Here is a 13,776-nt window from a genome sequence, read left to right as displayed (position 1 = left end):
ATAGAGAAGGAAATTAATATTGCCTTCTGGATGGGTCTCTGTAGGTCAATTGAATGTACTGTTGTTTCCACATCTGAATTTGTGGTAGGAATTATGTTATATACTTGTCTCCATCTTATAGAGCCACATGTAGAGAAGTGCTGGTGGGACATGTAAGTTGCTACCCAACTCCTCTCCCTGTGCCCTTTCAGATGGTCCAACAGAAAGACTAAAATCCTAGAAGGAATAGGGAAATCACAACCTTCGTTAAGAATTTAAAGGCAGCAGGGAAAGTAAGTGCTGCATTATCTCAAAACCCCATCCCTGTATGGCCAGTGAATTCGCATTGAAGTTGGAGACTTCGAGTTATCACCAGCTGAATCCATTTGTTGCATCTGTGTCCCAGCTGTTTCAGATATCGTGATTATAACTATCTACTACACAAGAGTGATGGCACTTGGTATGCTGTGTTGTACACTGCCAACACCACCGTTGCCATACCACTGACATTTGAGGGTCAAGCTAGTTTGCATGTGATTTTCATACTTAGCCAGGACACCTACTTACCTGCTACTTTCTACCGGTGAGTGGGTCTGAGCTCCTGAGCACAGACGCACTCTGAAAGCAGGATGGTGCATGAGGGAGGTGGGGGTTCTGATGTTGAGATAAGATAAAGGGCCTAATAGAAACAAAAGCCTTCTAGGAACAACTGGGTAGCCTAGACAGATAAAATTTACTCTTGATCTCAGCTCAGGTCTTGATCTCTGGGTGGTGAGTTCAAGCCCCACTTTGGGCTCCTACTTGGAGCCTACTTAAAAAAACAAGAAACAAAAAACCTTCTAGTTGCTCTAGATGTCCTCCATAGGCTAGCCTCCCTCACACCCTTTTTCTTCCAGTGCTCCCAATCTGGAAATAATAATCTTCTGATGGCTATTCTAACTGTTGGTAGCCCCTAACATGAAGGAAAGTCTGTGTTACAGGAGGGGAAAAAAAATACCTGAAATCAGCTGAGTTTGGGCAAAACTTGGAATGGGGGAAAAGGTTAAAGTGACCTAATGGGCAGGACCCTCTCTGCTGATCCAATGTACTGTTATAGTGCTCACCACTAACCATATAATGAAATTAATGTGTTGCATGCATAGCATAGACACTCACAGATTGTCAGAAGACATCTCCCATTCAGGATTCCTGCCACAGATATAGAAGTCCTTGTCATTTGCCACAATGGTGGATCAGGATATATGTGAGTGCCTCCACCCTCTGATTTCTAATGATGTTCTGCTGGTTAGCAAGTCAAAAGTCTCCGTCTCAGTGGCTCAGTTCTCACCCATGGCTGCCTACAGGGGTGGCTGATAAACCCTGAAAAATTCAAGGACCTGCTTTCCAAATAGATCTTTTTTGGGACTATGTGGACAGATTCACAGTTCTCAATTCTTTTGGCAGTCAAAGAAAAAGTGCTGTTGTTCCAACCACCTATCACCCAAAAGGAGGCCCACCATATTTTTAAATTATGGGTATGAGACACTCTATATACATCATTAAGCATTCAGCATGCTTTGAGTGGGGCCTATAAACCAGTTGGTTTTACTGGCCAAGTGGTAGTAGTATGTTAGAGGGGTGCATCTGACTTGGTCCTAGCATCATTCTGGTTTTGCATGAAAAAATAGAAGCTACTGGTTTTGACCCCAAACTTACCCTCCATTTGCCACCTGAAGCAAAGCCAATGACTCAGAGGAGCCCTGGGATTCACAGAGGTACCCCCATATATCTAGGCAAAGTTCACTGATGGGTCAGCTAATCTGAAACCTGATGGTGTCAATTAGCTACTATGGCTGTTTAACGGTCAGCTATGCAGAAGCAAAAATGGATGTGGATACTTGACTCAGTTGGGCAGAACTCTGGCCAGTACAACCCTTAAGAACCTTGTTATATTTTTACTTACTTCTTGGCTATGCCAATGGCTGAGCTGCCTGGTTCATCATTTGGAAAATCACATACTGCCAGATTGAAGATACTTTTCTTGGGACTGCAAACTACAGAACTAAATTACTACTATGAAAAGAACCACCTAGGTCACTTATGCAGATGTATACAGTAAGGGCATGTTCTTGATGAGACTGACCGGAGTCAAGCTGCTGATTTAACCTTTACTCCCCAAGTTGCCACCTTTGTTGCCTGGAGTTATTGTTATACTGGATACAGCAACATATCCACCTTCATAGCTGGGAACAAAGTAAAGAAGTCAACTTTGGTGAAGTTTCTAATGTGTAGACTAGGCTACCACTGAATGCCCAACTTGATTCCTTCCAAATGTTGACCCATTTGTCTTATGGTAGGAGAGCTTACATTGCAAGTATCCCACCTCCTCTCAGCATTGGACTTTGAGATACCTTTGATGGTAATTGGTTGATAATTTTTCAGGCTATGATATTACTTTCAGTCCAGTCAGATGACTCCAGCTACATCCACATCATTGTAAGTGGCAAGATTTCATTCTTTTTTCCTGAAGAATAATCCATTGTGTATGTGTGTGTGTGTGTATTTTGTGTGTCTGTGTATATACATATATATGTAGGTACATATATATGTGTGTGTGTACACCACATCTTTTTTGTCCATTCATCAGTCAGTGGACGCTTGGGCTACTTCCATAATTTGGCTACTGTCGACAGTGCTGCTGTAAACTTTATGTATCCCTTTGAATTAGTATTTTTGTATTCTTTGGATAAATATCTTGTAGTAAAATTGCTAGATCATAGGGTAGTTCTATTTTTAACTTCCTGAGGAGACTCCATACTGTTTTCCATAGATGTTGCATCAGTTTGCATTCCCACCAAGACGGTACAAGTGTTCCTTTTTCTTTGCATACTTGCCAACAAGTGTTATTTCATGTGTTGTTGATTTTAGCCATTCTAAAAGGTGTGAGATGATATCTCATTGTAGTTTTGATTTTGTATTTTGCGTGATGTTGAGCATCTTTTCATGTGTCAGCCATCTGTATGTCTCCTTTGGAAAAATATCTATTCATATAGTCTGCCCATTTTAAATTGGATTATTTCTTTATATATTTTGGATGCCAGCCCTTTATCAGATGTGTCATTTACAAATATCTTCTCCCATTCTATAGGTTGCCTTTTGGTTTTGTTGATTGTTTCCTTTGCTACACAAGAGCTTTTTATTTTGATGTAATCCAAATAGTGTAGTTTGTATTTGTTTTCCTTGCCTCTGGACATTTATCTAGAAAGAAGCTGCTATGGCTAATGTCAGAGAAATCCCTGCCTGTGCTCTCTTACAGGACTTTTTTTTTTGGTTTCAGGTCTCACATTTAGGTCTTTAGTCCATTTTGAATTTATTTTTGTGTATGGTATACACACAAAAAAATTTATTTTGTGTATGGTCCAGTTTCATTCTTTGCCACATTTTAGGTTTTTGCCACAATTTACCTCTTCTAATATTGTGAATCCATTCATAGATTATTATATAGTTATTTTTAATACTTTGTTCCTTAACCTTTATACTAAAGTTAAGTGATAATATACCTTCATATTATAATGTTAGACTGCTTCAGTTTTGGCTGTATAATTACCATTACGGTGGTTTTATATTTTCATTTGTTTTTTATGTTATTAATTAGCATCCTTTCATTTTGAAGAACTACTTTCAGCATTTTTTGTAAGGCAGATCTAATGATGATAAACTCCTTCAGCTTCTGTTTCTCTGGGAAAGTGTTTATTTCTTTCATTGCTGAAGGACAGTTTTTCTGAGTAAAATATTCTTGGTTGGCAAATTTTTGTTCTTTCAGCACTTTGGTTGGCAAGGTCTCTGCTGATAGCCTTATGGGGATTCCTTTGTATGTAAGGAATTATTTTTCTTTTCCTGCTTTTAAAATAGCCTCTTTGTCTTTGATAATGGACAGTTTTATACTCCCCAGATCCATCCATGTTGTGGCAAATGGCAAGATTTCATTATTTTTTATGGCTGAATAATATTCCATACATATAAATATATATACGCTACAGCTTTATCCATTCATCAAGTGATGGACACTTGGGTTACTTCCATTATTTGGCTATTGTGAATAATGTTACAATAAATATAAGAATGCTTAAATCTTTTTGAATTAGTGTTGCCATGTTCTTTGGGCAGATACCCAGCAGTATGATTACTGGATCACAGAGTAGTTTTATTTTTAACTTTCTGAGGAACCTTCATACTGTCTTCCATGGTGGCTGTAACAGTTTGCATTTCCACCAACAGTGCACAAGGGTACCCTCTTCATCACATCCTTGCCAACACTATTTGTTTCTTGTGCTTTTTAAATTTTAGCTATTTTGACAGGTATGAGGTGATTTCTCATTGTGGTTTTGATTTGTATGTCCCTAATGATGAGTGATGTTGAGCATCTCTTCATGTGTCTGTTGGCCATCCATGTGTTTTCTTTGGAGAAATGTCTTATGTCTGCTGCCCACTTTTTAACTGGATTATTTGGTTTTTGGACATTGAGTTTTATAAATTGTTTATATATTTTGAATACTAAGCCTGTATTGATTTTGCCATTTGCAAATATATTCCCTTTCTGTAGGTTGTCTTTTAGTTTTGTTGATTGTTTCCATTGCTGTACAAGCTTTTTATTCTATTATATTTTTAATTAAAGATTTTATTTATATAGTGAAGAGAGTGCACGAAGGGAAAGGGAGAAGCAGACTCCCTGCTGAGCAGAAAGCCCAATGTGGGGCTCAATCCTAGACCCTGAGATCATGACCTGAGCCAAAGGCAGATGCTAAACTGACTGAGCTGTGTAGCACCCCAAGAAGCTTTTTATTTTGCTTGTAGTCCCAGTAGTGTATTTTTGCATTTGTTTCCCTAGCCTCAGGAGACATATCTAGAAAAATGTTGCTACAGCTGATGTCAGAGAGATTAGTGCCTGTGTTATCTTCTAGGATTTTTATGACTTTGGGTCTCACATTTAAGTTCTTAATCCATTTGAGTTTATTTTTGTGTATGGGGTAAGAAAGTGGTCCAATTTCATTCTTTTGCATGTAGCTGTCCGGTTTTCCCAGTACCATTTGTTGAAGAGACTGTCATTTTCCCATGGGATATGCTTGCCTCCTTTGTTGAAGATTAAGTGACCGTATAATTGTGGCTTTATTTCTTGATTTTCTATTCTATTCTGTTGATTTATGTTCTATTTTTGTGTCATAGCTAATTACAAATTATCTGAGTTCACAGATTCCATGTTCTCTACTGCATTTTTCATTTCACTTATTCTTCAGCTTCTGAATTTATTTGGTTCTTTTTTTATGACCTATTTCTCTATGAAACTTACCATTTTGTTTTTATATTGTTTTCCTGACTTTGTTGAATTGTTTGTCTGTGTTTTCTTGCTGTTTGCTGATCTTTCTTAAAGCGACTATTTTGAATTCTTTATTTGGAAGATTGCAGATCTCCATTTTTTTGGCCAGTTACTGAGACTTTATTGTTTTCCTTTGGTGTGTAGTGTCACATTTCTGTGATTTTTCATGTTCTTTGATGTCTTGCATTGCTGTCTTAAAAAAAAAAAAAAAGATTTATTTACTTGAGAGAGAATACAAGTAGGGGAAGGGGTGGGGGAAGGAAGACTCCCCACTGATCAGGAAGCCAAATGCAGGGCTCACTCCCAGGATGCCAAGGTCATGACCTGAGCTGAAGTCAGACACTTAATGGACTGAGCCACCCAAGTGCCCCTGCCTTAGTTTACTTTTGATATCCAATTTAGACTAGTTTTATAGAATGAGATGAGATATAGTCTTACCAAAAAGCAGCAGCAGAAGGAGGAAATAGAGGTGAAGACAGAGAAGAAGAAAAAGGGAAAGGAAAAAAAAAGGTGGATGCAGGAGAGGAAATTAACATACACTGAAAAAGAAAAAGAGATCTACGATTTAATCCAATTAAACTTGTGATAAATGCCTATATTAAGAAAAAAGAGAAATTGCAAGTAAAACACCTAACTTCACCTCAAGGAACTAGAAAAACAAAGAACAAACTAAGGCCAAAGCAAAAAAGGAAATAAGAAAGATCAAAAAGAAATAAGTTAAATAGAAACCAGAAAAGCAATAGAAAAGATAAATGAAACTAAGAGCAGGTTTTTGAAGAGATAAACTAAGAGAAGACTCAAATAAAATTGGAATCAAAAGATGTTACAACTGGGGCGCCTGGGTGGCTCAGTGGGTTAAGCCGCTGCCTTCGGCTCAGGTCATGATCTCAGGGTCCGGGGATCGAGTCCCGCATCGGGCTATCTGCTCAGCAGGGAGCCTGCTTCCTCCTCTCTCTCTCTGTCTGCCTCTCTGCCTATTTGTGATCTCTCTCTGTCAAATAAATAAATAAAATCTTAAAAAAAAAAAAAGATGTTACAACTGATATCACAGAAACACATAGACTCATAAGAAACTCTTGTGAACAATTATATGCCAACAAATTGGATTGCCTAGAAGAAATGAACTAATTCCTAGAAACATACAACTTAGACTGAATCATGAATAAATAGAAAATCTGAATAGACTAATAATGAGTAAGGGGATTAAAAATAACCAAACCCTCCTGACAAAGAAAAGCCCAGGACCAGTTGGTTTTACTGATGAATTCAACCAAACACTTAAAGAAGAATGAAAATAAATCCTCCTCAAACTCCTCCAAAAAATTAAATAAGAAGAAACTCCCAAACTCATCTTATAAGGTCAGTATTACCCTGACACCAAAATCAGATAAAGACGCTACAAGATGTGGTCCATATACACTATGGAGTATTATGCCTCCATCAGAAAGGATGAATACCCAACTTTTGTAGTAACATGGATGGGACTGGAAGAGATTATGCTGAGTGAAATAAGTCAAGCAGAGAGAGTCAGTTATCATATGGCTTCACTTATTTGTGGAGTATAACAAATAGCATGGAGGACATGGGGAGATAGAAAGGAGAAGGGAGTTGGGGGAAATTGGAAGGGGAGGTGAACCATGAGAGACTATGGACTCTGAAAAACAATCTGAGGGATTTGAAGTGGTGGGGGAGTGGGAGGTTGGGGGAACCAGGTGATGGGTATTAGAGAGGGCACGGATTGCATGGAGCACTGGGTGTGGTACAAAAATAATGAATACTGTTAGGCTGAAAATAAATAAAAAATAAAATAAAATAAAAAAAGATGCTACAAGAAAAGAAAGCTGTAGACTGACATCCCTGATGATTGTGGATGCAAAAATTTCTCAGCAAAATCTTAGCAAACTGAGTTCAATAGCATATTAAAGTGATCATATTACCATGATTATGTGGGATTTATCCTGGGGATGCACAGGTGGTTCAATATAAGCAAATCAGTAAATGTGATATACCACATTAGCAGAATTAGAGATAAAAATTATATGATCATCTCAATAGATGAAAAAAAATTTCACTAGAAGATCTTCCATGATAAAATATCTTAACAAATTGGGTATGGAAGAAACACACCTCAACATAATAGAAATCAAAATATATCAATCCCATAGTTAACATCATCCTCACTGATGAAAGTTTAAAAGCTTTACTCTAACATCAGGAATAAGATATTTTTACCACCCTTACTCAATTTGTATTGGAAGTCCTATCCAGAGGAATCAAGATAAAAATAAAGAAATAAAAGGTACCTAAATCAGAAAGGAAGAAGAAAAATTGTCTTTATTTACAGATGGTAACATTTCATATGTAGAAAATCCTAGAGTCATCAAAAAAAATCTGTAATTCAGTAAATTTGGAAGATATAAAATCAGTACACAACATCAATTGTGTCTATATATTAACAATGAAATATCTGAAAAAGAAATAAAAATAATCCTATTCATAATAGCATCAAAAACAATAAAATACTTAGAAATAAATTTAACAAGGAGGTGAGAGATCTGTGCATTGAAAGCTGTAAGACTCTAATGAAAGAAATTGAAGAAGATGCAAATAAATGGAAAGATATTCTATATTCATTGATCAGATAAATGAACGCTGTTAAAATGTCCTCATTACAAAGCCATCTATTGATTCAGGGCAATACTTATCAAACTTCAAAAACATTTTTCAGAGAAAAATCCTAAAATGCATGAGGAATTACAAAGGACCATAAATAACCAAAGCAAACTTGAGAAAGGACCCAGCTAAAGGGCCCCCACTTAATAATTTAAACTGTATTACAAAGCTATAGTAATCAATATAGTGTGGCTTTGACATAAAAACACATGCATAGACTAAGTGAATAAAACAGAATCCACAGATAGGAACCAACACAAATACAGTCAACTAACAATTGGCAGGCAACCAAGAATACTCAATGAGGAAAAGATAGTCTCTTCAGTTAGCAGTACTATGACAACCAGATAACCACATGCAGAAAAATGAATTTTATACTAGAGTTAAGTGATAATACACCATCATATTACAGTATTAGACTGTCCTAATTTTGACTGTATACTTACCATTACCAGTATATTTTATATTTTCATATGTTTTTATGTTATTAATTAGTATCCTTTCATTTTGAAGAAATATTTTCAGCATTTTTTGGTAAAGCAGGTCTAATGGTGGCAGTTGCTGGCCACATACTGGCAATAGAGATTCTCACAGGCCTTGAGCCTGTGACCCTCCATACTCAGCTGCCCATTATGCCTTGGTCATGGAATTAGCACCTGGCCAACTCACTCAGCACAACCACCAAAGCCTTCTTGCTAGATGGAACCAAAGGTGGGTCCTCTGTACTCAGTCCCTTGCCAGGTGCCACAGTAATGGAGGAGATCACCCCTCTCCCAAACCATTTGGTTACCTGGGTAGCCCCTTGAGATCAACTTAGTAGTGAAGAATGGTTCTCTCTTTATAACTACTTTTTGATATTTTCATTATTATGTGTGTTGGTGTGGACCACTTTGGATTGATTTTGTTGGGGTTTGCCATGCCTCCTGGATCTGGGTGTTGGTTTACTTCCCCAGATTCTACAAGTGTTTTAGCTTTTATTTCTTCAAGTAAATTTTTCCCTCCTTCTTCTCTTTTTTGGGGCCCCTATAATGTGAATGCTATTATGCCTGATGATGTCGTTGAAATCCCTTAATCCATTTTCATTTTTTATTGTTCTTTTTTTTTCTGTTCCATATGGTTGTTTTCTATTACTATTTTTTCCAGCTCATTAATCCTTTTTCTGCTTCCTCTATCTATGATTTATTCCCTCTAGTGTATTTTTAATTTCAGTTATTGAGCTCTTAATCTCTGAATGGTTCTATTTATATATTTTCTATCTCTTTGTTGAAAGTCTGAGATCCTCTACTCTTTTCTCAAGTCCAGTATCTTTATGGCCAATACTCTGAGTTAGTTCTCTGGCATATTGCCTATAGCCATTTCATTTAGCTCTTTTGCTGACTTTATTCTGTTCTTTCCTTTGGTACATCTTCCTGTCTCCTCATTTATCTCTCTGTATATGTTACCTTGTATTAAGCAAGTCAGCTACATCTCTTGATCTTGAAAGTAGTGACCTTAAGAAGAGGGACTTTGGTGTCCTGTAGTGATGTTCCCTCTTCACCAGAACCAAGAGCTTCAGGGGTGTCTCCTCTTTGTGTTGCATGTGCCCAACTCCTGTGATTGAACCTGTTTGTGTCCAGTCCAGTCAGCTGCAATGGCCACTTAGTCTATTGTGGGCAGTGCTGTTAAGAGGCTAGTCTCGGGTTGCCTTGGGCTTGTAATTTAGTCAAACCAGATGAGTGCCCTCAGCCCATTTGCCAGGACTGTGGTCACACCAAATGGCAGGGTGTTCTTCCTGAATTGTCCCCTGAGAGTCTTTCATTGTTGGGTGAGTCCGGTACTTAGATCCAATGTCCAACTCTAGTATATATGTTTGGGTTTCAGTCAAATAAGTGTATGTGGTTATCTTCCCCTCTTCCCAGGGTAGGAGTCACTTTGGAGTAGTGTATTAGAAAAAGAAATTAAACCTCCTACTCATGTACCCCATGATCTTTTCAAACTGCTGCTCTAGTGTTGTTATCCAAGTGGGGTTGTTTGTTATACTGGACCTTTAAGGTGGGGCTCAGCTTCCGGTCATCCTCTTGCTTTCTTAGAGAAAAGCCTGCTGATTTTTAAAGTTTCCAAAGTTAAAGCCCTGGTGACCTTAAAAACTTGTGAAGTTAAGGTCCTCTGGTTTTCAAAGCCAAATGTTATAGGGATTCATCTTTTAAGTGTCCCCCTTGCCTAGGGTGCCTGGGGTGGAATCTGTTCTTCTTCCTTCTCTGTGTTTGTGGTGTCACCCTTTTGTGGTTAATCTCTGTGGGTGTTTGGACCCCCCCCCCCCCAATGTCTGTCCTTTCTACCCTTCCTGATGTGGACTCCTCTCTATGATTAACTGTAGAGGGTGTATTCTGCCCAATTAATAATAAAATAATGGCACTTTCTTTTATGCTTACCATTTCCTACCTCAACAACCTACTAATACAATGTTTCAGCTATGCAAGTTATCTCACCATCTCCAGTTGCACTGGAGGTTAAATTGTAAATGAATTCTTTTCCTTAATATAATAAGGCCAAATGGTAACATTAGATCTCATTTTATTACTTATAGCCATCAATAATGCTGTTTAAAAATCATATTGATATTTAGTTACTTTTCATTCACTTTTCTTTGTTTTTTATTTCAGAGTCCTCATTGTTCTACTAGCACAATGAATGAAAATATAAAACTTCCTTATACTGTAGGTAAGTTATTATTTGTATATATATTATTTAGATTTTCAAATATTCAGTGAAATAGACTATGAACTCACATAAAGTTATAATTATCAAGACTTTCCTCCAAAATGTAAATTATGCTATGATGCTTTGTGGTTATTTGCATGAAAAAAACCTATGGGAATTACAATATTAATTGGAAATCAAGCAAAGCAAAATAAGGATCACCTTAAAATCCTGGATAATACTTACTTTACATGATTATAATTTACTAAACAATTTACTCGATTTATGTGTATTTACAAACATTTAATCTACCCTGTAAATCTACCTAATGAAGATATTTTTCTTATTGAAGATGTTCAATGATATCATTATGAAGACATATTTAACATATCAGTAAACCCAAAGGATACAATCAAAATATTTAACAACCATTACATACATAAGCATGGAACAACCAAATTTGGGTTAGAGTTCTAGAAGGCCCCTACTGTGCTGTACTGGGATTAAGGGAAATGGTAGATTTCTAAGGGAATCAGGTAACCAAAGCAATGAATGTAAGGTGGGCATTTGAACATCGTGAGGCAGCAACTTTTTATAAATTAGTACAGAATGTTTAAATATTTAACAATTGGAATAGTTATAATTGTGTAGAGATTGAGTATCCATCCAGAGAGATTACAGTAATCTAATTAAAATGAAGAGAAAATAAGATAACAAGAACTCTTGACAGAAAAAATAAGCAAGCAAGCACATTTCTTTGTAACAAGCAAAATTTCTCCAACACTCCATCTTATGGGCTAGCTGATGAAAATGTGATTGACAAGTATGTTTTTAGAACAGAGATTTTCCCCAAAAGGGAAACTTTGCTTATTTGAATAGTTGAATATAATGAAATAAAGATGATTAGAAATTAATACTTTAGGCATATATGTTTTTGTGTTTATATATATGTACACTAATGTATATGTATTTATACATTTATTCTATACATCAATAGCAATTCTAAAAATATATGTTGGGGTGCAGGAAGCTATTTTAAAGCATAGGATGTCAGTTTCAGGAACTAATATTTTAAATGTCCGCAAAGTTTTAAAGTACATCTAAATTATTCTTTATTCTAGAAGAAAAATGATTTGGATTAACATTCAGGAGTAATAAGACAACTTGGGGGTGCCTGGGTGGCTCAGTCATTAAGCATCTGCTTTTGGCTCAGGACATAATCCCAGGGTCCTGGGATTAAGTCCCACATCAGGCTCCCTGCTCAGTGGGAAGCCTGCTTCTCCCTCTCCTACTCCCCATGCTGTGTTCTCTCTCTCACTATCTTTCTCTGTCAAATAAATAAATAAAATCTTTTTTAAAAAAAAGGACAACTTGGGAGAGTGGGATGCTTGTGTATTCATATTTTGTAGGATTCCCACAAAACTTTCATCCTAATGCCCTTTGGATTCTTCTAATCATAAAGAACCTTTGGGGTAAATCTGATAGAATTGCAAACAGGTTCCTTATTCTATTATTTCAAACTATTCTTTGAAAAAAAGAAATACTCTATCAAATAATAGAAAGTATTAATGAGGGGATAAATTGGACCTTACCTCTGCCTTGGTACTAACTCTGCAACCTTAGGGAATCATTTGTCTCACGAAAAACTTAATTTTCTCATTTTCAAAACAAAAGTGCAGAACTAAATACTAAGAATAAATGTTTTAACACTTTCCTTGCCATTGCCTGATATTGCCTTATTTAATCTTCATAACTTTTAAAAATGCTTTCCATATATTTATTTAATTTTCACACAACTGTGTAGGGTTCACACTACTATCCTAGCTTTACATATGAGGCAACTGAGGCATGGAAAAGCTGAGTAATTGGAAAATTATGTAAAAGAAGTATATGAGCCAAGTCAGTGATCCAGTTATCTCTGGAGGGTAAATAACCTTTATAAGTAGTGTCAAATCAAATACAGGATTAGAAAGAACATCTGTATCTTTTTTTTTTAGATTTATTTATTTATTTGAGAGAGAGAGAGAACAAGCTGGTAAAGGAATAGAAGGAGAGGGAGAGGGAGAATCCACAAGAAGACTGCCCACTGTGCATGGAGCCTAATGCGGGGCTCTATCCTAGGACCCTGAGCTCATGACCTAAGCCAAAACCAAAAGTCAACTACTCAACCAAATGAGCCACTGAGATAACCCTATAGTATATCTTTTTTTTTTTTTTTAATAAGTAAATTCTTAGAAAACAGGACTTATTTCCTTATTGCTGACTTCTGTCTTGCTCTTGGGCAGGTCATTAAGTTTTCTGAATTTTTCTCATTGTTAAAATGGGAGAAATGGTTTTAAGATGATTGGGTCTCCTATTACTCTTTGAGTCTCTATTCCTAAATTCATATTGAATAGAGCCTTTAAGAAAAAACTAAGATTCCTAAATATACATTTTATTTGTTTTTATTTATTTGAGAGAGAAAACAAGTGGAGGGAGATGCAGTAGGAGAAGCAGGCTTCCTACAGAGCAAGGAGCCCAATGTGAGGCCCAATCCCAGGACCTTGGGATCACAACCTAAGCCAAAGGAAGAAGCTTAACTGACTGAGCCACAAAGGCGCCCCTAAATACATTTTAAATGGTTTTGTTATACTTTCAAAACAAACAAGGATGAGGCACCTGGGTGGCTGAGGCAGAGGCTTCGGCTCAGATCATGGTCTCAGGGTCCTGGGATTGAGCCCCGCATCAGGCTCTCTGTTCAGTGGGGAGCCTGCTTCCCCCTCTCTCTCTGCCTGCCTCTCTGCCTACTTGTGATCTCCCTGTCAAATAAATAAATAAAATCTTTAAAAACAACAACAAAAAAAAAACAAGGAGGAAAGAAACAAATCAAAGAAGACAGACTCTTAAACATAGAGAACAAACTGGTGGTTACCAGAGGAGAAGAGGGTGGGGAAATAGGTGTAGGTATACTTACTGTGATGAGCACAGAATAACATATAGAATTGTTGAATTGCTATATTGTACACATGAAACTAAAATAATGCTGTATATTAATTATACTGGAATTTTAAAATAAATACATAAATCAAGAAAAAATGGTTTGTTGTACTTTG

General features: G+C 36.8%; 1 protein-coding gene across 5 annotated transcripts in view; it reads left to right on the top strand.

The window, feature by feature from the left end:
• C2CD6 (C2 calcium dependent domain containing 6) overlaps nucleotides 1–13,776 on the top strand; it is a 124,078-nt gene that overhangs the window by 72,561 nt on the left and 37,741 nt on the right. For all 5 annotated transcript variants that reach the window (XM_045078570.1, XM_045078568.1, XM_045078567.1 and 2 more), the window contains one exon: nucleotides 10,648–10,705. In XM_045078570.1, the coding sequence (XP_044934505.1) occupies nucleotides 10,648–10,705 (58 nt within the window). The remainder of the gene's footprint in view (nucleotides 1–10,647; nucleotides 10,706–13,776) is intronic.

This window comes from Mustela putorius, unplaced genomic scaffold (assembly GCF_011764305.1).
Source record: "Mustela putorius furo isolate JIRA1106 unplaced genomic scaffold, ASM1176430v1.1 tig00000275_pilon_pilon_pilon, whole genome shotgun sequence".
Lineage (NCBI taxonomy): Eukaryota > Metazoa > Chordata > Mammalia > Carnivora > Mustelidae > Mustela > Mustela putorius.
Note: the sequence above shows the minus strand (reverse complement) of the source record. Positions and strands in the feature narration are given on the sequence as shown.